Source organism: Mirounga angustirostris, unplaced genomic scaffold (assembly GCF_029215605.1).
Source record: "Mirounga angustirostris isolate CCGP_5_RB_7025 unplaced genomic scaffold, mMirAng1.0.hap1 SCAF_4, whole genome shotgun sequence".
Taxonomy (NCBI): Eukaryota; Metazoa; Chordata; class Mammalia; order Carnivora; family Phocidae; genus Mirounga; species Mirounga angustirostris.
Window position 1 is genome coordinate 37,485,862 of NW_026991712.1, and position 27,565 is coordinate 37,513,426.

Consider the following 27,565-nt stretch of genomic DNA (forward strand, 5'->3'; position numbering starts at 1 on the left):
CATACATACTGCCACTCAAGACCCTGGTACCACAGCTGCTCCAAGTGTACCTATGTCTCAGGTATTGGAGCCAGCACCCATTGCAGGCTAGTCAGCACCTAGGACCCCAAAACCAGCATCTTTCCTCACAAACCTGTGCTTAAGACCTCAACTCCATAATATTCACTGCACGCCCACATCTCAAATTTCAAAGCCACCACCAGTGTAGGCTTCCCAAAGCCCTGGACCCCACCTCTGGGACTACTCCACAGGCACCTTTCTTTCCATCAGACACCAGTACAACTACTACTACAAGGGCACCTACCAGCCAGACCTGGCACCAAATAGGATGCTCTCAACCATGACATCCCCCATAGGACAAAAAGACATCAGAGGTCCCTAGAAGCATTCACCGCTGGACACCCCAAAAGCCCTTGCCACCTGTTGACATCACAGCAATATGCCATTGAGGCCTCCTGCAATCTCTACTGATGCTGACCTCAGCTGATGGAGCTGCACAGACTACACTACTGAGCCTACCACAGACCAAAACTTTTCACCCAGCCAGAGCCCTTGTACCCACCCACAGGTGAAGGTCTGATCCACCAAAACCATCCTCTAAAGTGTGGAAGAGGTGACTGCTCCAAATATGCAGACACCAATGCAAGGCTATAACACACACACACACACACACACACACACACACACAAGGAAACATGACACCATCAACAGAACACAATTTTCCAGTAAATGATGCCAAAGAAATGGAGATCTACAAATTGCCAGAAAAAAATTTAAAAGAATTGTTCTAAGGAAGTTCAGTGAACTACAAAAGAAGACAGACAACTCAATGAAATCAGGGAAACAAAAGGTGATCAAAATGAGTTCAAGAAATCATAAAAAAAAGAACTCAACAAATTCTGGAGTTGAAAACTTAAATTTAAAAATTCAATACAGAATTTGACTTGATATAATATCAGACTTGATCAAGCAGAAGAATCTGTGAACTCAAAAACAAATCATTTGAAACTGTCCAGTTCAGGAGAGAAAAACTAAGAAAGAATTTAAAAGAGTAAAGAAAACTATGTGAATTACAAGATACCATAAAGCAAAACAATATTTACATTAGTGAAGTGCCAGAAGAAAATGAAAAGGGGCAGAAAGCTTAAAGAAATAACAGCAAAAACTTCCCAAATTTAAGAAAAGAATATGGACTTCCAAGAACATGAAGCTCCTAGGTCTCCATACAGATTCAACCTGAAAAGGACTTCAACCAAGACATTCTATAATAAAACTGTCAAAAATTAAAGACAAAGAGAAAATTTTGAAAGCAGCTAGAGAAAAGAAATTAATCTCATACACACAGAAAAAAGCAATAAGGCTATCAGCTGATTTCTCAGCCAGAAGATAGTGGAATGATATATTCAAAGTGCTGAATGTATCTTATTTGGGAGAACTGCCAAACAAGAATACTTTACCAGGCAAGGCTATCCTTCAGAAATGAAAGAAAGGTCAAGATTTGTCCAGAAAAAAAAATTGTTTTTAATTAAAAAAAAAAAAAAGTCCACAGGAGTTCATTACTAGGCCTGCATTATAAGAAATGTTAAAAGGAATTCTTCAAGATGAAATGAAAGGAGATTAAATAGGTAACTTACTAAATAGGTAAGTATATAGTTAAATCCAGAATACTTTAATACTGTAATGGTTGTGTGTACAAATCACTTTACTATGAAGTTTAAAAGACAAAATTATAGGGGCACCTGGGTGGCTCAGTCAGTTAAGCATCCAATTCTTGGTTTCAGCTCAGATTATGATCATGCGGTCATGGGATAGAGCCCTGCATCTGGCTCTGCGCTCAGTGCAGAGTCTGCTTCAGATTCTCTCTCCCTCTCCCTCCTGCTCTCACTCTCTCTCTCTTTCAAATAAAATCAATAAAATCTTTTTTTAAAAAAAGACAAAAGTATTAAAAATATAGCTATAGCAATTTGTTAATGGATACACGATATAAAAAAATGTCAACTGTGACATCAAAAACAAAATATGGGGAGCAGTAATGAAAGAATAACATTTTCGGATGTGATGGAAGTTAAGCTGTTATCAGCTTAAAACAGATTATAACTAAGATGTTTTATATAAGCTTCATGATCACACAAAACAAAAACATATAGTATATACACAAAGATAAAGAGAAAGGAAGCAAGGGGCACCTGGGTGGCTCAGTGAGTTAAGCATCTGACTCTTGATTTCAGCTCAGGTCATGATCTCAGGGTCATGGGATTGAGCCCCGTGTTGGGCCCCTCACTCAGTGGGAAGTCTGCTGGAGATTTTCTCTCCCTCTTCCTCTCCCATGCACGCATGCACTCCCTCTCAATAATCTTTAACAAATGGGAGAGAAAGGAATCAAGGCATGCCACTACAGAAAATCATCAAATCTCAAAGAAAAAGGGAGTGAGAGAGAAATAAAGGGACAAAGGAAGTGCAAAACAACCATATAACAATAGATGGCAATAATAAGTCCATACCTATCCCTAATTACTTTAAAGGTCAATCAAATAAATTCTCCAGTCAAAAGAAATGGAGTGACTAAATGGATGAAAAAGGAAAAAGGAAAAAAAAAAAAAAAAAGGCCCAACTACAGGCTGCCTGGAAGAGATTCACTTCAGCTTTGAAGACACACACAGGCTCAAAATGAAGGGATGGAAAAAGATAGTCCATGCAAGTGTAAACCAAAACACAGCAAGGGTAGTTATATAATTATAATTAGACAAAATAAACTTTAACTCAAAAGCTAAAACAAAAGACACTGATAAAGAAGTCAAATCACTGTAAATATACATGCATCCAATATTAAAACACCTAAATACATCAACAGTCTGAAGATAGAATTATACAGCAACATGATACTAGTACGAAATTTCAATACCTCATTTTCAACAATGGATAGTTTAGAGAGAAAAATCAATAAGGAAATACTGAACTTGAACTATACTTTTACCAAATGGAACTTACAGATATACACAGAACATTTTACCCAACAACAGAATACACATTCTTCTGCACAAATGGAACATCTTCCAGGATAGAACATACCGTTAGATCACAAAACAAGTCTTAACAAATTTAACACGACTGAAATAATACCAAGTACCTTTTCTAACCACAATGAAACTAGAAATCAAGAACATGAGGAAAAGTTAAAAATTCGCAAATACATGAAAATTACACAGCACACTCCTGAACAATGTGTCAAAACAAGACCTCAAAAATGAAATCAAAAAATATCCTGAGACAGGGACGCCTGGGTGGCTCAGTCAGTTAAGCCTCCACCTCTGGCTCAGGTCATGATCCCAGGGTCCTGGAATGGAGCCCCACATCGGGCTCCCCGCTCAGCGGAGAGTCTGCTTCTCCCTCTACCTCAGCAGCTCCCCCGCTTGCACTCTCTTGCTCTCTCTCTCTCAAATAAATAAAATCTTTAAAAATACATATATCTTGAGACAAACAAAAATGCAAACACAACATACCAAAACTTATGAATGCAGCTACAGCAATTCTAAGAAGGTAGTTTACAGCAATAAGTAGCTATTTAAGAAAAAAGAAAGATCTCAAATAAGTAACCCAATATTACACTTTAAGGAACAAGGAAAAGAACAAACTAAGCCCAAAGGCAGCGGAAGGAAAGAAATAACAATGATCAGAGCAAAAATAAGTAAAATAAAAACTAGAAAGACAATAGTAAAAGATCAACAAAATAGGTTGGTTTTTAAAAAGATAAAATTGACAAGCCTTTAGCTAGAAGACCAATAAATAAAATCAGAAATTTAATAGGAGACTTTATAACAGATACCACAGAAATATAAAGGATCTTAAGAGACTACTATGAACAATTATACACCAACAAATTGGGTAACCTAGAAGAAGTGAATAGCTAGAAACATAACCTAGAAACACATGAATCATAAAGAAATAAAAAAACTTGAACAGAGCCTTAACTAGTAAGGATGTCAAATCAGTAATCTAAAGCCTCCCAATCTCAGAGGGGAAGATGGCAGTAGAGGAGGAGGACCCAAGGCTCACCTCACTGCACAAATACAACTAGGGAACTAACAAATCATCCTAAATACCCCAAAAATCCATCTGAAGACTGGCAGAACAAACTCCATAACTAAAGGCCCAGAAGAGGCCACACTGAAGAAGTAGGAAGTGCAGATCTAGGGCTTAGGAGAGAAATGGAGGATGGCCACTGCTGCAGTGGGGAATGAGCCATAGTTGGGGAGAAGGGTGAGAGACAAACAAGCACACAGGGGAGCACAGGAGGAAAATGAATCCCCATAGCAACTGACTTAGAAAGCAAGAGGGCCCAAATTTCTTGAGGTCTTGCCACAGCAAGGCTTAAAGCCTACGGTTTTAAAGGTCAGTGTGCTTGGCTCTGGGAGAGCTCACAGGACATCAAGGCTGCTCTTGGAGAAAGCAGGGCAAACAGCCCATGGACATACAGAAAGGAAACAGCAATCTGAAGAGCACATGGAGCACACAGCGGGAAGGTTGGTTGCTCATCTTGGAGCATGTCCCAGTGAAACAGTGTTCCCGGAGACACCATCCAGGAACACAGGGACGCACAAGCACCAGTTCCCTCCAGGGCGACTCAGCTTGAACACAGAACCACCTCCAGAAACAAGCTCAACTCCAACACTCACTACCTGACTTGTTTACATGAAGCCCCACCCAGGATGCTCCTGTGCAACTGCTCTTCCCAGTCACCGTTTCCTCAGTACCAGCATGGTGGGCCCCGTTCCCCAAAACATTGGCCCAAACACCTGCCAACACAGTCTCCTGACCCAGGAGTTTTGCAAGTCTTCAGCTCCAGCAGCAGAGGCAACAGGTCTCATTTCAGAAGCAGACCAGAGCAGACCTAGTTAAAACGCATCACATTCAGGCCAGGGACCAAACAGTGCCCACAACAGGCAAAGAGAGCCCCTGAAGACTGGCCTGAAAGAAAGCAGCCAGGACAAAACAGCAGAGCACATGCAGCACACATTGGAGACATTCCAGGGAGCACCACACCCTGGGGAACAGAGGACACTACACAACAGGGCAATACAAAAGTTCTTCTTCATAAGGTCATTACCCTCAAGAACAGGAAATGTCAGGACGCCTGGGTGGCTCAGTCGGTTAAGTGTCTGCCTTCAGCTCAGGTCATGATCCCAGGGGCCTGGGATTGAGCCCCGCATGGGTGTGGGGGGGGGTCCCGGCTCAGCAGGGAGCCTGCTTCTCCCTCTCCCTCTGCCTGCCGCTCCCCCTGCTTTGTGCTCTGACAAATAAATAAATAAAACCTAAAAAAAAGAAAAAAAAAAAAAAAACAGGAAATGTAGCTGCCTTTCCTAACACACAGAAACAGGCACAAAGACTTAGACAAAATGAGAAGCCTGAGGAATTCGTCCCAAATCAAAAAACAAAACAAGAACACAACTGGAGATTAAGCAAAACAGATAAAAGTAACATGCCTGATGGACTATTGAAAGCAATGATCATAAGGATACTCAATGGACTTAAGAGTGGGGGACATTAGTGAGACCATTAAAAGAGAGATAAGGAATAACACAACAAAGACAAAGGGTACAAGAAACAAAATGAGAAACACTTGGAATGAACAGCAGTCCAGACAAAGCAAAGAAATAAATTAATGACCAAAAGATAATAATGGAAAGTAATCAAGCTGCAAAGAGAGAAAAAATAATTATGTAAAATGAAAAAAGACTTAGGGAACTCAGTGACACCATCAAACGTGAAAACATTCCTATTGTAAGAGTCCCAGAAAAGGAGAAACAAAAGCGGGCAGAGAATTTATTTGAAGAAATAATACCTGAATACTTCCCTTATCTAGGGAAGCAGAGGTACAGATCAAGGAGGCACAGAAAATACTGAACCAAAAAAAAAAAAATCAACAAAGTCAACCAAGACATACTGTAGTTAAGACGGCAAAATATAGTGAAAAAGAAATATTAAAAGGATCAAGACAAGGGGCACCTGACTGGCTCAGTCGGTAGAGCATGCAGCTCTTGATCTTGGAGTCATCATGAGTTCAAGGCCCACACTGGGCCTAGAGCAGATTTCAAAAATAAAAAAAGAAACTCTAAAAGAGTAACAATAAAACACTTATTAAAACAAAAAACAGCACGACAAAAGATAATTACATACAAAGGAAACCCCATAACACTATCTGCAGATTTTTCAGGAAAAACTTTCCACACCAGAAAGAATGGCAAGATACATTCAAAATGCTGAATGGGAAAATCCTGCAGGCAAAAAAACACTCTATTTAGCAAGGTTATTGTTCAGAAAAGAAGAAGAAATGAAGACTTTCCCAGACAAAAACTAAAAGGAGTTCATGACAACTAAACCAGCCCTACAAGAAATATTAAAGGGGACTCTGAGTGTAAAGGCCAAAACTGAGAGTATGAAGGTAGAAAACACAAAAGCAGTAAAAAGGAATATTTCTGGGGGAAAAAAGTCAAACTCACAAAATAAAAGGATGTAAAATATGACACCATAAACCTAAAACATGGGGAGGAGTAAAGAATGGGTTCAAACTTAAACACCCACTAACTTAATGTAGACTGCTACATGCAGATGATATTATATATAAATCTAACGGTAACCACAAATCAAAAACAACTAATATACGAAGAATAAAGAGAAAGAAATCAAATATATCACTAAGGAAAACTAGCAAACCATGAAAGAGAGAAAGACAAGAAAGGATCAGGGAAAATCTTCAGAAATAGCCATAAAACAAGTAATAAAATGGCAATACATATCAATAATTACTTTGACTGTAAACGGAATAAACACTCCAATCAAAAGACCCAGGGTGACAGAATGGACAAAAAAAAAAAAAAAAAAACTCACCTATAGGCTGCCTACAAGAGATTCACTTCAGACCTAAACACATCTGCAGATTGAAAGTGAAGAGATGGAGAAACATTTATCATGCAAATGCATGTCAAAAGAAATCCAGAGTATGGGAAGCCTGAGTGGCTCAGTCAGCTGGGTGTCCAACTCTTGATTTCAGCTCAGGTCATGATCTCAGGGTCATGGGATCAAGCCCTGCATTGGGCCCCTCACTCAGCGGGAAGTCTACTGGAGATATTCTCTCTCCTTCTCTTCCTCCTCCTCCTCCCCACTATGTGCACTCTCACTCTCTTTCTCTCTCTCTAAAGTGAATAAATATTAAAAGAAAAAAAAAAAAAAAGAAACCCAGAACAGCAGTACTTGTACCAGACAAAATAGACTTTAAAACAAAGAATGTCAGGACACCTAGGTGGCTCAGTCAGTTAAGCTTCTGCCTTCAGCTAAGGTCATGATCCCAGGGTCTTGGGATCGAGTCCTGCACCAAGCTCCTTGCTCAGTGAGGAGACAGTTTCTCCCTCCACCCACTCCCAGGCTTGCTCTCTCTCTCTCTGACAAATAAATAAAATCTTTACAAAAAATAAATAAAACAAAGACTGTAACAAGGGACAAAGGACACTAGATAACAATAAAAGGGACAATCCAACAAGATCTAACAATTCTAAATATTTACTCACTCAACACAGAAGCACATATATACCTAAAACAGTTAATAACAAACAAAGGAACTGATCAATAAAAATACAGTAACAGTAGGGAACTTTAACACCCACTTACATCAATGGACAGATCATCTAAACAGAAAAAAATCAACAAGGAAACAATGGCTTTGAATGACAACTGGGCCAGATAGATTTAACAGGCAGATTGAGAACATTCCATCCTGAAATAGCAGAATACACATTCTTTTCAAGTGCACATGGAACATTCTCCAGAATAGATCACATATTAGGCCACAAAACAAGCCTCAACAAATTCAAATAGATCAAAGTCCTACCATGCATCTTTTCTAACCAACCTGGAAGAAATGGGTAAATGCCTAAAAACTATAAACTTACCAAAATACTAAAACTAAAACAGGAAGAAATAGAAAATTTGAACAGACTGATAACCAGCAAAGAAACTGAATCAGTAATCAAAAATGTCCCAAACAAAAGTCCAGGATCATATAGCTTCACAGGCGAATTATACCATTTAAAGAAGAGTTAATATCGATTCTCAAACTACTCCAAAAAAATAGAAAAGGAAGGAAAACTTCCGAATTCATTCTGAGGCCAGCATTACCCTGATACCAAAACCAGATAAAGACACCACAAAAAAAAAAAAAAAAAAAAAAACTACAGGCCAATATCGCTGATGAACAAAGATGCAAAATCCTCAACAAAATACTAGTGAACCAAATCCAACAATACATTAGAAAAATTTTTTAAAAATCATTCAACACAATCAAGTGGGATTTATTTCTGGGATGCAAGGGTGGTTCAATATTCACAAATCGACATGATACATCACATCAATAATAGAAAGGGTAAGAACCATATGATCCTTTCAATAGATGCAGAAAATGCATTTGACAAAGTACAACATCCACTGATGACAGAAACCTTCAATAAAGTAGGTTTAAAGGGAACATACCTCAACATAATAAAGGCCATATATGAAAAGCCAACAGCAAGTATCATCCACAACATGGAAAAACTGAGGGCCTTTCCCCTAAGATCAGGAACAAGACAAGGATGTCCACACTCAACACTGTTATTTAACATAGTACTGGAAGTCCTAGCCTCAGTAATCAGACAACAGTAAGAAATAAAAGGCGTCCAAACTGGCAAGGAAGAAGTCAAACTTTCACTATTTGCAGATGACATTACACTATATATAGAAAACCCAAAAGACTCCACCAAAAAAATTGCTAGCACTGATACATGAATCCAGTAAAATCACAGGATACAAAATCAACGTACAGAAATCTGTTGCATTTCTGTATACCAATAATGAACCAGCAGAAAGAGAAATCAAGGAATCCATCCCATTTACAATTGCACCAAAAAACGTAAGATACCTAGGAATAAACCTAAACAAGGAGGTAAATAATCTGTACTCTGAAAACTACAGAACACTTATGAAAGAAATTGAAAATGACACAAAGAAATGGAAAGACATCCCACCCTAGTGGATTGGAAAAACAAATATTGTTAAATTCTCTGTACAACTTAAAGCAATCTACACATTTAATACAATCCCTATCAAAATACCACCAGCATTTTTCACAGAGCTAAAACAATCCTAAAATTTGTATGGAACCACAAAGGACCCCAAATAGCCAAAGCAATCTTGAAAAGAAAAGTGAAGCTGGAGGCATCACAATTCCAGACTTCAAGTTATATTACAAAGCTGTAGTGATCAAAACAGAATGATACTGGCATAAAAACACACATATAGATCAATGGAACAGAACAGAAAACATAGAAATGAACCCACAATTATAAGGTCAATTAATCAACAAAGCAGGAAAGAATATCCAATAGAAAACAGTCTATTCAACAAATGGTATTGGGAAAACTGGACAGCAACGTGCAAAAGAATGAACCTGGACCAGTTTCTTACACCATACACAAAAATAAATTCAAAACAGATTAAACACCTAAATGTGAGACAGGAAACCACAAAAGTCCTTGAAGAAAGCACAGGCTGTAGTTTCTCAGACATCAATCTTGCAACTTTTCTCTAGGTGGATCTCCTGAGGCAAGGGAAACAAAAGCAAAAATACTGGGACTTCATCAAAATAAAACGTTTCTGCACAGTGAAGGAAACAATCAATAAAACTAAAAGGCAGCCTACAAAATGGGAGAAGATATTTACAAATAACATATCTAACATAACCCTGATAAGAGGGTTAGTATCCAAAATCTATAGAGAATTTATCAAACTCAACACCCAAAAATTAATCCAATTAAAAATGGGCAGAAGACATGAATAGACATTTGTCCAAAGACATACAGATGACATGAAACATGAAAAGATGCCAATTATCACTCATCAGGGAAAAAAGCAAATCAAAATTATGGAGGGATATCACCTCACACCTGTCAAAATAGCTAAAATCACAACACAAAAAACAGACGTTGTCAGGGATGTGGAGAAAGGGGAACCCTCTTGCACTGTTGGGAATACAAACCACTGCAGCCACTGTGGAAGTCAGTATAGCAGTTCCTCAAAAAGTTAAAACTAGAACTACCCTACGATCCAGCAAATAGACTACTAGGTATTTACCCAAAGAGTACAAAAACATTAATTCAAAGGGATACATGCACCCCAGTGTTTATAGCAGCATTATCTACAATACCCAAATTACTAAAACAGCCCAAGTATCCACTGATTGATGAATCGATAAAGAAGATGTGGTATATACCTACACAATGGAATATTATTCAGCCATAAAAAAGAATGAAATCTTGCCATTTGCAACAACATGTATGGAGCTAAGTGAAATAAGTCAGAGAAAGACAAATACCATATGATTTTACTCATATGTGGAATTTAAGAAACAAAACAATAAGCAAAGGGTGGGGGAAAGAGCAATAAACCAAGAAATCAACTCTTAACTATAGAGAACAAACTCCTGGTTACCAGAGGGGAGGTGGGTAGAGGAATGGGTGAAATAGATGATGGGGACTAATGAGTGCACTTGTCATGATAAGCACCAGGTAATTAAAATAAAAACTTAAACTCCCAAAGAAGCCCAAGAAAGATACTTCACTGGTGAATTATACCAAATATATACAGAAGAATTAATGCCAATCCTTCTCAAACTTCCAAAAAATTGAATAGGATGGAATACTTCCAAACTCACTTTATGAGTCCAACGTTATTCTGATACCAAACCCAGACAAGGACACTATAGGACAATTACTGGCCAATATCCCTGATGAATATGTATGTAATAATTCCCAATAAGGTATTAGCAAACTGAATTCAACAGCACATTAAAAAAAAAATCATAGGGGGCGCCTGGGTGGCTCAGTCGTTAAGCGGCTGCCTTCGGCTCAGGTCATGATCCTAGGGTTCTGGGATCAAGCCCTGCATGAGGCTCCCTGCTCCACGGGGAGCCTGCTTCTCCCTCTCCCACTCCCCCTGCTTGTGTTCCCTCTCTCGCTGTGTCTCTCTCTGTCAAATAAATAAATAAAATCTTTAAAAAAAAAAAAAAAAAGTTTAAAAAAAAAATCATAAAGCATGATCAAGTGAATTTAACCCTGGGATGCCAGGATGGTTCAACATATGCAAATAAATAAATGTAATACATCACATTAACAAATGAAGGATAAAAATCCTCTCTCATTAGATGCAGAAAAAGCATCCAACAATATTCAACATCCTTTCACGATAAAAGCTCTCAACAAATTAGGTATAGAAGGAATGTACTTCCTAACATAATAAAATAAAATAAAATAAAAGAAGGGATGTACTTCAACATAATAAAAGCCATATATGACACCATGACAGCTAACATCATACTCAATGGTGAAAAGCTGAAAGCTTTTCCTATTAGAAACAAGATACAGATGCCCGCTCCCACCACTTTTACTCAATGTAATTCTGGAAATCCTAGCCAGAGCAACTAGGAAAGAAATAAAAGGCATCCACATCAGAAAGTGAGCATTAAAATTATGTTTGCAGATAACATTATCTTACATACAGAAAACTCTAAAGAATCCTACAAAAAAACAGGACTAATAGATTCAATACAAAGTAAATATACAAAGATCAGTGTTTCTATATGCTATTAATGAGCTATCAGAGAAAATTAAAAGCGTTGTTTACAACAGCATCAAAAAACAAAATATTGTATCTAAAGTGATCTACAGATTCAATGCTAACCCTATCAAAATTCCAATGGCATTTTTTCACATATATAGGAAAAACAATTCCAAAATTCATATGGAACCACAAAAAAAGATCTCAAATAGCCAAAACAATCTTGAGAAAGAAGAACAAAGCTGGAGGCATCACACTTCCCGATTTCAAATATATTACAAAGCTACAGTAAACAAAATAGTATGGTACTGTCATAAAAACAGACACATATCAATGAAACAGAATTGAGAGCCCAGAAATAAACCAATACATATACAGTCAACTAATCCTTGACAAAGGCACCAAGAACACACAATGGAGAAAGGACAGGCTCTTCAATTAATCATGCTGGGAAAATTGGATATCCAGGTACAAAACAATAAATGAAAATGGACTTGATCTTACACCACTCATACAAATTAACTCAGAAGGGATAAAAGAGTTAAATATAAGACCTGAAACTGCACAACTTACTAAAAGAAAACATAATGGAAAGGTTCCTTGACATCAGTCATAGCAATGATTTTTGGATATAACACCAAAAGCACAGGAAACAAAAACCAAAAAAAAAAAAAAAAGGTGGGACTACATCATATTAAAAAGCTTCTGCACAGCCAAGGAAACTACCAACAAAATGAAAAGTCAACCTATGGTATGGGAGAATATATGTGCAAACCTTTTATTTCATAAGGGGTTAATATCTAAAATATAAAAAATGAACTTATACAATATCAAAAAACAATCCAATTAAAAATGAGCAAAGGAACTGAATAAACATTTTTCTAAATAAGTTACACAAATGGCCAAAAGATACCTGAAAAGGTGCTGAACAACAATAACCATCAGAAAAATACAAATCAAAACCACAATGAAATATCACCCCAAGCCTCTTAGGATGGCTATCATCAAATAGACAAGAAATAACAAATACTGAAAATAGGGAATCTTTGTACAACATTGGTGGTAATGTAAACTGGCATTATCATGGAAAACTGGAAAACTGTACTGAGGTTCCTCAAAAATTCAAAAATAGAACTACCACATTATCCAAAAAAGAAAAGAAAAATAAAGAAATCCTGCCATTTGTAACAACACAGATGAACCTAAAGCATTGTGGAAAATGAAATAAGCCAGACAAATACTATATGGAATCTAAAAAAAAAAAAAAAAGGTCAAATTTATAGAAACAGTAGAATAATAATGTTTGACAGGTCCTGGGTGAAACGGGCAATATTAGTCAAAGGGTACAATTTTCAGTTATTAGCTGAACAAGATCTAAGATTCTTTTTTTTTTTTAAAGATTTTATTTATTTGACAGAGAGAGACAAAGCAAGAGAGGGAACACAGCAGAGGGAGTGGGAGAGGGAGAAGCAGGCTTCCCACTGAGCAAGGAGCCCGATGCGGGGCTCGATCCCAGGACCCTGGGATCATGACCTGAGCCGAAGGCAGATGCTCAACAACTGAGCCACCCAGGCACCCCAAGATCTAAGATTCTAATGTACAGCTTGGTGACTACAGTTAATGATACTATATTGTATACTTGAAATTTGCTAAGAGTAGATCTTAAGTATTCTCATCAAAAAAAATTAAAAAGGTTAAAAAAAGAAAAAAGTTAACTGTGAGGTAAAGGAAGTATTAACTTGATGGTGTGAATCCCTTCACGTGTATACTTACATCACCACATTGTACACTTTAAATAAATGCATTTTAATTTGTCAATTACATCTCCATAAAATGGGACTAAAAGTGAAAACAACAACCAATAACCAAAATATATAAATACATAAAGGATTCCACCCAGAGTGAAACTCAAAAGTATCTCTTTCTCTACTACATCTCAAAACAGACTTAGAATATAATTTCAGGTATTAATTTTAGAAGATTCAAGATATACGGAAGAGATAGGAATCACCTTAATGCTTGCTGCACCTGACTAAACTGAATACCTCACTTAACTGAAGAATTTGGTATACCTTTAATTAAGTGCAAGTAAATTCAGGATCAGATTCACGTATTTAAAATTTCTTGAGCAAAACACATAATTTTATGTGTATCTTAAAGAAATGGTGATTTGGCTGGCTTATTCTTCTCTCAACTGAGAATGTGAAGGGACACTACTATCCCTCCTCTACATATTACTTGCTTTTGAATTATACAGTTTCTCCACTCTTTCATGTGGGCTGCCACCAGGGCAGATAACGTAGGAGTCACAGTCAAAGACTTCTAGATTCTCCTCTGCTGAATCCTCCATTCACCTTCTTTACACAAAAGGTCAATGCCCCACTTCCCAGTCCTATTTCACCATTCCAGTTACAACACCAGAAACAAGAATTCAAACCCAAGGTCTGAAGTTTGTAGGAAACAGATATAGCCAAAGACTGGAAATTATTTAGCTACGTACTCCACTTAAAAAATTCTTTACTAGGGGCACCTGGGTGGCTCAGTTGTTAAGCGTCTGCCTTCAGCTCAGGTCATGATCTCAGGGTCCTGGGATCAAGCACCGCATCAGGCTCCCTGCTCAGCAGGAGTCTGCTTCGCTCTCTCCCACTCCCCCTACTTGTGTTCCTGCTCTCTCTCGCTGTCAAACTCTTTAAAAAAAAAAAAAAAAAAGTCTTTACTAGATCAAACTGATATGAAGTTATTATAATTCATCTTATTAACTTACGTAGTTTTTCTAAACTATTACACAGGAAGATGTCCCAGAGGATCCATCTCCTTCACAATATAAAAGGGGTTCCCTTGTGAGAGTAAAGACACTACCCATAATTTATAGGGAACTCTTTCTCACTTTATATAAAGAAGCTACAGAGAGAATCTAGACTACATTATCTGCTATTATCATAACCACCATCATTAACCTGCAGCAGTGCAAGTGAGGAAATCAATATAATAAATTCCACAGCCTGAGTCAGCGTTTCTGAACCCTGTTAAATTTCTGAAAAAGTAGTTGTCTTAGTCCATTTGGGCTGCTATAAAAAATACCACAGACTGGATAGCTTGGTAGCTTATAACAGCAACAGAGATTTTTTCTCATAGTTCTGGAGGCTGGAAAGTCCAAGATCAAGGTGCCAACATGGTCTGATTTGAGGGCCCTCTTCCCGGTTCACAGCTGGTACCTTTTCACTGTGTCCTCACATGGCAAAAGAGACAGGCATCTCTCTGGAGCCTCTTTTATAAGGCACTAATCCCATTTATGAGGGCTCATGACTTAAGCATCTCCCAAAGATCCTACCTCCTAATACCATCATCTTTGGGGAGAATTTCAATATATGAATTTTGGCAGGAGTAGGGGGTGGGGGAGGACGACACATTCAAATGACTACTAACGTAGTAGTCATTCAAATTAATCCCACCTCATTTAAGAGAATTAAAGTGTTTTTTTAAAAAGTCCATATAAATATTGTTAATAGCCTTACCAAAACTTCCTCCAGCATGGTGCTCAAGCTTCAAGGACAAGATAAGATACTTCCCTCTTCAAGACCACCTAAACAAATAATGGATTTCTACAGCACCAAAAAACATGCAAGGAGAAAGGACAGCAAAATTGTCCTGTAACTCCAAGCACTAACCAGGGATTAAAAGTACATACATACGTTAACCAAAAGCTGTTTATCTATCCCCAGTTTTTACTGATAATTTTAAAGTTTTGGTTTATGAAAACCCAAAAGATTTTTGGGTTATGAACAGTGAGTATTCTATAAATAGCCTTGCAAACAGTCACATTTAACAAGTCAAAAGATTTCATAGGGTTTTTTTTGGGGGGGTGGTTGTTTTTGTTGTTTTTTAAACTTTCTAGGTGATACAAAGGCCCAAATAAATAGTTCTTTAAAAACAAATTTACTACTACTCTAGGTTGAAGATTTTTTGCAAGACTTATTAATACAATGAGCAAAGAAAGCATATACAACCATAGAATAAGAGCTATGTATCAAGTCTTGCCCTATTTTACAGATGAGGCCCATAAAGGTTGAAAAGCAAGAATATGCAAAAGGAGAGGAGCATACAGTTAAATGTAAGTTACTGAGCTATGTGCTGGATCCACATGTATTTATTAGAGTGAACTATTTAAATAAATAAGTCAGACCTGGACCACTGATGATGTGTCATGAATCAAATTCTGTAATTTAAGTCAAAAAAACAAACAAAAAAAACAAAAACAAACAAACAAAAAACCTCAGAAGTAAAATCTGAAGGATCTAAAGGTGGGTATGATGGCAGACAGGTGTCCCAGAGTAAACAGCTAACAGTTAAGTATTTTCTGAGTGAAATATCAATGTATTAAAAATAATTCAGTCTGAACATCAAGGTGGCCTTTATTTGACCCAACACAACAATTTGGGTCACCTTCTCATCAGAAAAAAGCTCCATAAATCTAATTACAGAGGCACCTGGGTGGCTTGGTTGGTTGAGCTACATACTCCTGGTTTCAGCTCAGGTCATGATCTCAGGGTGGAAAAATGGATATCCACACTCAGCAGGGAGTCTGCTTGAGATTCTCTCCCTCTCCCTCTCCCCCCAGAGCTCATGCACATGAACTCGCTAAAATAAATAAGTCTTTAAAAAAAAAAAAAAACTAGTTACAGAGACATGCTAAGGCCGTATATTGTAATTATTATCACTAGAGTCACCCTCAATCATCATAAATCTAAGTCTCCTTAGAAGATTATATAAATATCTTGGCAATGGTGTTCAGTGCACTGAAGAGCAGGAAATCAACAATGTTGGTAGAATTAAATTGAACTTTACAAACCAGACATGCCTTCTTATCAAGGCATTTAGCAATATTATATTTTTGTAATAACCTTTTCTGAATTAGACCTCAAATTTCTAACTTTTTAAGTTGTATTTATTACACTGTCAAATATCAACAGTAGTTATTTTTAACAGATTCATATCTATAACTCTAAACAATCCCTTCCTTTAACCAACCATCCCACACTAATTTATGAAATAAGTATTTTCTTCATGTTGATTCTACAATGTAATAATTTGAAATAATTTTAATTAAATATGGGCTTATTCAGTTTTACTAATACATGTGTAACTTTTTAACTTAATTTCCTACTACACTAATCAAAGCTTAAAATAGGAAAATAAACTGTTTAAAAATGTGTTTCATCTATAATGTCTGACTGAAAAATTAATTCCAATCATTAATCTAAGTATTACTCTCCAGGGATGGACACTGCTAAATAATTTGTCCAAATGTCAACTGCAATTTTCAAAAAATTTTCTACCTCAAAATTTTAAACATCTGCAAAAAATACTTGTTTTGAGAGTAGTTTACATTCATGACACTTGACCTTTTGCTGTACACACCACAAAATTCAAGTCTCAAATACCATGCAAGCAGGAAACCTGATCATTCCTGCAGTAGCCATCTGCATGGTCCAATATCAAATATTAGTTCTAGGTTCCACTAAGTCATGTGTTACAAATCTTTTTCTGCAGCCTCTATAATTAGTTGTAATTTGCCTCTTTTAAAATGTGTTTCTTATGGGACATCTGGCCTTGAAACTTCCACCTTCCCATTGAAAAAATACTTAGTGTCTGGATTTTTTTTTTTCCTCTTTTAATATGGAGCACTCCATGGGTGGTATAACCAAGTCCAGACTTTAAAAAAAAAAATTAAATTCCAGGAATAGATGATGATTAAGACCATTTAAGTATTACCTAAAATAAATGTAAAATAAAACTCTGTTGTAATGTAACTATCTCACAGATTTCTAAATCTATCTCCCACGTATTTTATGTTTACAAAATAAATTCTCATAGAAATATAGCATTAGTCTACTTACTTCCAGAAACTACATCAGTTAAATTAGATAATATAGGTTTAGAATCAAAGATTTCATAAAAGGAAAAAAAAAGATGAGCCCAGTGGGTTGACATGACAATGTATCTTCTTAAAAAAGCAAATTATTTTAACATCATAAATAATCTTAATTTCACCAACTGAAGTAATATTTAGGACACTCTAAAATTGCCTTAACGTTTAATAAGTTATTAAATTGTTAAATTTAAATTATTAATACTCATCAACTCTTTTGGTTCTAGAAAGCATTTTTTAAACTGCAAGTTAAATATGGGCTAAGGAAAACATAATAAAAATGAAAGAGACTACTTTTCTATAAGATGAAAATGGAAAAATTTATGATATATTGCTCAGACCTATTTGCTTCCTAGATTAATTTTTGCTAGAAACTCCTTTAAAAAAAAAAATCAGTATTACAACTTTACAAAAAAGAAAAAAAAAAAACACTAAAGAGAAATGTAAGATGGTCAGAGAAAAGGTTAAGTCGGAAAAAAAAAAAAATCAGCTTCTGATGCCAAAACTTCAAAAACACAATGGAATTTGATAGGTTTCTTAAACTCCACATATGAGTGAAATCGTATGGTATTTGTCTTTCTCTGACTTATTTTGCTTAGCATAATACTCTCTAGCTCTATCCACGTCATTGGAAATGGCAAGATTTCATTCTTTTTTTATGGCTGAGTAATATTCCATTGTGTATATATACACCACAGCTTCTTTATCCATTCAAACTAGCAGAGGGGGAAAAAGGAGGCAAACCAAGAAACAAATTCTTAACTATAGAGAACAAACTGATGGTTACCAGAGGGGAGGTGGGTGTGGGGATGGGTGAAATAGGTGATGGGGATTAAGGAGTGCACTTGTGATGAGTACCCAGTTTAGAAGTGTTAAATTACTATATCCTACACCTGAGATACTATAATACCATATGTTACCTCGAATTAAAATAAAACCTTAAAATTTGATATGAAAGTAAATTCAATATATTTTCATTTCAAAAAATGAGAAATTTTCATCTCATTTAAAAATGTCATGTAAATATAAAAAAATCATACAGGTCATTTGCAAAAATTCAAAAACCTTCACCTGAAAATTGGGACACAGTCAGGTCCTACTTCTAGTAGACACAGATAATAAGCCATCAACATGATCACTATGATGGCTATGATTAGATTAAGTAAAATTAGTATGAAAATAACCATTAGAATGTTTCATCCAAATATAAGAATACCGTTTTGCAATTACGGTACTTTAATAGGCATGTGAGAAACAGTTAAGTGTATGTAAACTTTGTGTAAAAGGTGACATATCCCAAAAGTTAAAGAAATAACATCAATAACTATTAAAATAGGTTTATATAAACAACTAGGTTCAATAACTTCTTACCTGTATTCCATCTTTAAGTTTCAAAATGCATTCCATTGTATTGATGGTAATTACCACTGGTTCTGAACCCAGTTTTGTCCATGGTACATGGATCCTCAATTCATGAATATGTCCACTTAAAAAAGTGAATGGTAATTTCAATTCCTTAAAACAAAATATTAAAAGTTGGTAAGTGCTTAATTTTTTCATAACATCCAAATTACTTTCCGAAAAGAGAAATGAAATTTCTAAAACAAAAATATTTTAAGAACTACTGTTCCTCAAAAAGTAGCAAATAACTTCTTAAACTATAGGTAATGATACACCACAAAAACTTACTGTACAAGTTACTTCTAATAAGCTAGTCAACCTGCCTAGGCCTCTATTTCTTCTTCTGTTGAATGAATATAATACAAAATATGTGGTACATAACAAAGGTTCATATACGATAGTGGCTGTAATAATCATAGTAGCCAGCAGCACTGAGATAACTGAATGGCATATTGTTTAAAATCTCCATTCAAAACGTGTATTTAAAATGTGTTTTAAACTAACAGAACAGGATTGTAAGGCAAGTTAAAAGGGTATGGGGGAGAGCAGAGTTAAGAGATAGGAGAGTGACCCAACAAAATAAAAATTTACCAACCTTGAAAAATAAAAAAAGTATTGAGCTTTACCTAATTAAAGATTGTACCTGGATAATCTCTGGTCATAAAATTTAAATGTTTTCTGACTGATTTCCATTATTATTAGAAAGAAAGAAATGAAAACATAAATGTCACCATGGTCACTTTATATTGGTAACTTGTTTCACTGACAGACAAAATTTTTGTTACAAATCAACAAAGGAAAAAATTGCATGTAGATTATACTTCACATTTTAAGTTATCTATTTATGAAAGTTAATATACATTAAACTTATTGATCCAACAACTGCCCACCCACTTAGGTTAGCAACATAGCAATATAGCTAAGTATCGGCAATATGGCAAACCACTGGACAACTTGTTTAATGTATGTGTCTCAGTCTATCTGTAAAATCTGGATAACAATAGTATCATTGAGGATTGAATGAATTTATATAAAGTGCTTAGAATATTATCTTCCTCTAAGAACAATTGTTATAAAAATGCTAACTACGCTTACAAATGTGTGGGCCTCATGTATGTCTTCACAAGTTTTTCTCCTGCAAGGACAGAATACTTAAAATCTATTTCTACTATATTATTCTAATGGAGTGTCACATTTTAAGTATTTGCCATTAGTAATTTGAAAGATTAATTTGAAGTATAAATCAATTGGCACAGATTATATTTTCATTAGCATCTATAACAAAAACAATGTTTACTGAGCACTTACTATGTACCAGGCACTTTACCTGCATACAATTATTTAATCCTTATAAGAGCCCCAAAATGTAAATACTATTATTCTACTCAGTTTACAAATGAAAAATCTGAGGCACGGAAAGGTCAAGTCATTTCCCAAAATGACACATCTTAGAAAACCAGGACTCAAAACTGGAAAATATCATGCCAGAACCCTTGCTCTTCACACAGCTATACTGCATCTATACTTCCATTATGAGCATTTAATACCTTTCCATTGGTTATACATCTATTTGGACAATGAGCCCATGATATTGCCATCTCTACCACTTCCTGACTTGTGTAACAAAGAAACATTTGTGAAATGCCTACCAAAGTTGCATGGGTACAAATTGGATTTTCGCAGTAAGAAGTTAAAAGCACGTGAATCAAACTCATGACCTCGGTATTATCAGAATGCTTCTAATCAACTTTACTACTACCTAAACAATAACCCAAGAGGCAGCATTCTATATTTGAACATGGAATTTTGAACCATATTGCCCATACTGAAATCTACTTGAAGTTCAACATTTACTAATCATCTGACTATAAGCAAGATCATTTCCATTTCCTCAGAGTTGTGAAAAACGAAAATACATTTATGCCTTGTAAAAGACAAAACACAAATGTTGTTATAGTAGACAGACCATCCTGAATGTAACTATAAAAGCAATTTTCATTCCTTTTACTTCAAGATACACTGTACAACCTTAAAATACTTCATTCACTTCTATTCAGAAATACATTGTGAAAAATGCATTCCTAATACCAGAACATCTATGACTGCACGAAGAATATCAGTAACAAGGAATTTAAGAAGGGGGTTAAATAGCTCTCAAAAACCTAATTCTAGGTAGGCTATAACAAAATATTCTAACAGAAAACAGGCATACTTTAAAACTAAATTTAACAAGTAACAAAAGCAAGCATAGACAAACCTAAAAACCTTCATGCAGCAAAGAAAACATTCAAAAGAGTGAAAAGGCAACCTATGTAATGGGAAAAAATATTTGCAAACCATTTATCTGGAATGGGGTTAAAATCTAAAATAAACAACAAAAAGTAATCCAATTTAAAAGTGGATAAATCACTGAATAGACATTTCTCAAAAGAATACAAATTGCCAGCAAGTATGTGAAAAGATGTTTAACATCACTAATCAAGGAAATGCAAATCAAAACCACAATGACCACAATGCTAATGGAATGGCCACTATCACACAAAAGGTAACAAGGGCTGGCAGCTTTGTGGAGAAATTGGAACCCTTGTGTGCTGTTGGTGAAAACGTAAAATGATGCAGCCACTAAAGAAAGCATTATGGACGTTCCTCAAAACATCAATAGAATCACCGTATAAGGGACACCTGAGTGGCTCAGACGGTTAAACGTCTGCCTTCAGCTCAGGTCCTGATCCCAGGGTCCCGGGTCCCAGGTCCCAGGTATCGAGTCCTTACTCAGCAGGGAGCCTGCTCCCCACCCCCCCGCCTGTGCGCGCACATGCACGCGCGCTCTCTCTCTCTCTCTGACAAAATCTTTAAAAAAAAAAAATCACCATATGAAATCAGTTCTGAGTATATACCAAAAAGAACTGAAAACAGGATCTCAAAAAGATATTTGCACAACCATGTTCACCACAGCATTATTCACAATAGTCAAGAGGTGGAAGCAGACTAAATGTCCATTGAAAGAAATGGATAAAGAAGATGTGGTATACACAATCAAATATATCCAGTCTTCTAAAAAGAGGAAATTCTGTCTTGTGCTACAACATGAACAAACACGTTAAAGACATGATGCTAAGTGAAATAAACCAGTCACAAAAAGACAAACATTGTATGATTCTACATATATAAGGTATCTAAAGTAGTCAAATTCTTAGAAACAAAGTAAAACGGTGGTTGCCAGGCACTGGTGGTGGGGGGAGAAGGAAAAAGGAAGTTGTTAAATGGTTAGAGTTTTAATTTTTGAAAGATGAAGAAGTTCTACAGTTCTATTCAATAACAATGTGCATATGTTTAACACTAGTGTATCCTTCAAAATGGTAAATTTTATGTTATATACTTCTTACTACAAAATTAAAATACAGGACAGGACTTTAAGAATTCTGAGTTAGGAAGTGGGCAAATCCTCTTTCCAAAAAGCAATGACAAAACTAGATAAAGTTGTCAAAAATGACAGAAAAATCAGAGGCAAAAGGGAAGTCTAACCTCAGGTCACAATATTTGTTGGTACAAGCAACAACACAGCAGACTGGCCAGAAAATTAACCAGAGATCAAGAGAACAAAACAGCCAAACACGACCTTGCTATGATTTCACATATCCTTGATAGACTAGAAAGCTATATGCATTTGCCAGGTTGTGCTTACTTAGAGGAGAGGGAACTAACAATCTACTCACTCATGGTTAACCAAGAGACCTTGTAAACCCACTAAGTTAAAAAAAGGCGGGGGGGGAGGGGGGAATGATCAGATTTATAAACTCCCTGAATTGTGAGCATTATCTAATATATGTGTAGAAGTGGAAGAAAGTATATGTAAAGAGTGGAAGACTTACTGGTTCAATGGTTTAAACAGCCTCTAGCCAATCAATGGCTGATGACTAAGTTATAGTGACCCAGGGTAATCCCTAGAAAGCCAGAGCTGAATACACAAAGAACGGGTTGGGGGGGAGGGAGAGCACAAACATTAGAGGCCACACACTATAGGGGAAACACCACAAATGTGGTTCAGGCAAGTCACGAAAATAAATCAACATCAACAACAACCAACCCCTGGATAGAGGAAATCAGAATTCAGAGTTGCTACAACTTACTATCTATAAAATGGGTTCAAAAATGAAGGCAAAATAAAGGAACACCCAAATAAAGACTCAAGATAATTCACTGTTAACCAAATACTAAAAGTTCATCAGACTGAAAGGAAGGAACACCAGACGGTAACTCAAATTCACAAAAAAGCACCAATGAATGTAATTATATAATCATTAAAGGACAATATAAATATATTTTTTCTCCTGATTTAAAAGGCCATTACCTGGGCACCTGGGTGGCTCAGTTGGTTAAGCGACTGCCTTCGGCTCAGGTCATGATCCTGGAGTCCCTGGATCGAGTCCCGCATCGGGCTCCCTGCTCGGCGGGGAGTCTGCTTCTCCCTCTGACCCTCCCACCTCTCATGTACTCCCTCTCTCTCATTCTCTCTCTCTCAAATAAAAATAAATAAAATCTTAAAAAAAATAAATAAAAATAAATAAATAAATAAAAGGCCATTACCTAAAACATAATTATCAAATTGTACTGTTGGACACAAAGATGCAATACATATGACAATGGCACAAAGAAGGGGGAAGTAATGGAGCTATAATGGAGAAAGTTTCTATTTTAATGTAACAAATTTAGCATTAATCTAAAATAGACTATAAAAAATTGGATGTATATTGTAAGCCTTTGAGCAACCACTAAGAACAAAAGCAATGTGAAAATTAAAGGAATTAAAATGAAACATTAAAAAATATCTACTTAATGTAAAAAAGTAGTAAAGGATTATGAGAAAAAAAAGAACACAAGAAACATTGACAATAGAAAATGGTAGATGGAAATCCAACCATATGATTAAAAACATTAAATGTGGAGGGATTAAATACTCCAGTCAAAAGGCAAAGATTGGGGGCGCCTGGGTGGTGTCGGCCTTCGGCTCAGGTCATGATCCCAGGGTTCTGGAATCAAGCCCGCAACGGGCTCCCTGATCAGCAGAGAGCCTGCTTCTCCCTCTCCCGGCCGCTTCCCTTGCTTGTGCTATTTAAGATAAATAAAATCTTAAAAAAAAAAAAAAGGCAAAGATTGTCAGACTGGATTTTATTTATTTATTTTTAGAGTGGGGATAAGGGGAGAGGGAGAGAGAAAATCTCAAGCAGGCTCCACACCCAGCACGGAGCCCAATGCAGGGCTCGATCCCACAAAAACTGAGATCATGATCTGAGCCAAATCAAGAGGAGGACGCTTAACTGACTGAGCCACCAATATTTGTTAACTATGCAGGGTAACAGATGTTAACTAGACTTATTGTGATAATTGATCTTTTTGCAATATATAAAAATATCAAGTTATGTAGTACACCTAATATTACACTTTTATGTCAATCATATGTTAATTAAAAAGCAGTAAATAAGACTCCAAAGAAGTCACGTGACCCTGTTTCTCACCTGCAATACCTGAAATACAACATTTTCTTGCTATTTAAAATGGTACAGATTCTCTTTTAGGCATATAGGGAATTTTCATTTCTATGATATTAACACTGGTGCCAGCAGTGTTTCCTTCCTCCTGTTTTGTTTTGTTTTTTCTTTTTGTTTTTGTTTTTGAGAGGGAGGCAGGGGGAGGGGGTGAGGGAGAGAGCGAATCTTATTCAGGCTCCACACCCAGTGTAGAGCCCGACACATGGCTCAATCTCATGACCCCCAAGATCATGACCTGAGCTGAAATCAAGAGTCAGACATTTAACCGACTGAGCCACTCAGTTTTCATATGACTGTTTTCCAAAATGAATAGTTTATCCCAGTCATGGGATAAAATTACAGTGAATAGGGGCACCTGGGTGGCTCAGTCATTAAGCATCTGCCTTCAGCTCAGGTCACAATCCCAGGGTCCTGAATTGAGCCCCACATCGGGCTCCCTGCTCAGCGGGAAGCCTGCTTCTCCCTCTCCCACTCCCCCTGCTTGTGTTCCTTCTCTCGCTGTGTCTCTCTCTTTCAAATAAATAAATATTAAAAAAAAAAATTACAGGGGCGCCTGGGTGGCTCAGTTCGTTAAGCGACTGCCTTCGGCTCAGGTCATGATCTCAGGGTCCTGGGATCGAGCCCCGCATCGGGCTCTCTGCTCAGTTGGAAGCCTGCTTCTCCCTCTCCCACTCCCCCTGCTGTGTTCCCTCTCTCGCTGTCTCTCTCTCTCTGTCAATTAAATAAATAAAATCTTTAAAAAAAAAAAAAAATTACAATGAACAAGATGAAATTTGAAAAGAGGTAGTTAAAGCTCAATAACATGCCAGTAAAACTTTCAAAGAGATGGTACTAGGCATGATTAAACACAACACAAAGCAAACGTTTAAGACAATTAGTGTACTGAGAAAAAAGTATATATGTATAATGCAAACAGCAACCACAGAACGACTGGAGTACACTATTAAGAAAACAGACTTTAAGAAAAAAAATATTAAAGATAACATAAGATACTTTATAACAATAGAAGGGTTAATGCAAGAAAATATAAAAACATGTGAGCATAGCAACAGAACCCCAAAATACATAAACACTGACAAAAGTAAAAAGATATTTCAACAATCATAGACTTTAATACTCACAATAATGTATAGACAGAAAAATTAACCAAGATATAGAAGACCTGAACACTATCAACCATTTAAACCTGAAATCTATAAACCACTCCATCCAACAAATGCAAAAATACACATTCATCAAAGACAATCAGAAAGCATCTGAACTGAATGAAAATGAAAATACAACATATCAAAATTTATGGGATGCAGCTGAAGACATCTGTAGCTGTTTAAATGCCTATAATAGAAGAAATCTCCCAAAAATCAATAACCTAAACTTCTACCTGAAATGGGAGGAAAACAAGCTAAACCCAGCTAACCTAAACAAGCTAACCCAAACCAAACAAGCAAAAAGAAGGACCACAATACCAACAAAACGAAGGAAAGTGGAAAGTAGATGTAGTCAAACTGTTGTAAGATTGTTCAGGAAATGGTAAAAGTACTAAGTTAGACTCTAATAAGTCAAATATGCATTCTGTAACCTTTAGGGTCAGCAACTGAAGCAATTTTTTTTTTTTAACATATAATGTATTATTTGTTTCAGAGGTACTGGTCTGTGATTCAACAGTCTTACACAATTCACAGCACTCACCATAGCACATACCCTCCCCAATGTCTATCACCCAGCCACCCCATCCCTCCCACCCCCACCACTCCAGCAACCCTCAGTTTGTTTCCTGAGATTAAGAATTCCTCATATCAGTGAGATCATATGATACATGTCTTTCAGGGTGTTATGCTAAGTGAAGCAATTTTTAAAACAGTATTATTAAAAAAAAAAACTTTAAAGCAAGAAAAATTACTAGTGAAAGGACACATTTAAGCATGATTTTTAAGTGTGTTGAATAAGATAACACTTAAATTTGTGTACACCTAATAACAATTTCTAGATATATAAGGTGAAAGTTGTCAAAATTAAAAAGTAGACAAATAATCATAATTGTAGATTTTTTTAATGTTTTATTTATTTATTCATGGGAGCGAGGCAGAGGCAGAGGGAGAAGCAGGCTCCCCTCCCAGCAGGGAGCCCAATGCAGGACTCGATCCCAGGACCCCGGGATCACAACCCGAGCCGAAGGCAGACGCTTAACCATCTGAGCCACCCAGGTGCCCCATAATTGTAGATATTAACATACCTTAGTAATTGACAGAACAGCAGATATGAAAATCCACATGGATTTACAAGATTTTAAGAACTCTATTAACTAGGGCGCCTGGGTGGCTCAGTCGTTAAGCGTCTGCCTTTGGCTCAGGTCATGATCCCAGGGTCCTGGGATCAAGTCCCACATCGGGCTCCCTGCTCCACGGGAAGCCTGCTTCTCCCTCTCCCACTCCCCCTGCTTGTTCCTGCTCTCACTATGTCTCTCTCTGTCAAATAAATAAATGAAATCTTTTTAAAAAAAAAAAGAACTCTATTAACTAACTTGAAGTAAATAATATTTATGGAAGAATATAGCAACAACTGCCCAATACACACTTTTTATCAATTACATATAGAACATTTACAAAAACAGACCATATACTGACTCATAAACTATAATGGATTAAAATAATACAGAAACTACTCTGACCACAGTGGAATTAAATTAGAAATCAGTAACAAAGATAATTAGCAATTCCCCAAATGTTCAGAAATTAAACATACACTTCTAAACCCATGAATCAAAGAAAAAAAATCAAAATGGAAATTAATATTTTCCTGAACAAAATAATGAAAAACCAACATGAAATTCTGTGACATAGAGGGCCAAAAAAAAAAAGTTATAGCACTAAATGCATATATTTCAATAGAAAAAGGTAGGAGGAAAAAATAAATGACAGAAGCTTCCACCTCAGGAAGCTAGAGAAAACAGCCAAAGAAGAAGAAGAAGGTAGCGGGAGGGGAAGAATGAAGCGGGGGAAATCAGAGGGGTAGACGAACCATGAGAGACGATGGACTCTGAAAAACA

General features: G+C 36.4%; 1 protein-coding gene across 16 annotated transcripts in view; it reads right to left on the reverse strand.

Moving 5' to 3' along the window:
* VPS13B (vacuolar protein sorting 13 homolog B) overlaps positions 1-27,565 on the reverse strand; it is a 768,399-nt gene that overhangs the window by 732,016 nt on the left and 8,818 nt on the right. For 15 of the 16 annotated variants that reach the window (XR_010410572.1, XR_010410573.1, XM_064588057.1 and 12 more), the window contains exon 3: positions 18,941-19,084. The exons of the other annotated variant lie outside the window; for it this stretch is intronic. Coding sequence is in view for 13 of the 15 variants with exons in the window: in XM_064588057.1 (XP_064444127.1) it covers positions 18,941-19,084 (144 nt within the window). In the remaining 2 variants the exon portion in view is untranslated. The remainder of the gene's footprint in view (positions 1-18,940; positions 19,085-27,565) is intronic. 16 annotated transcript variants of the gene reach the window in all.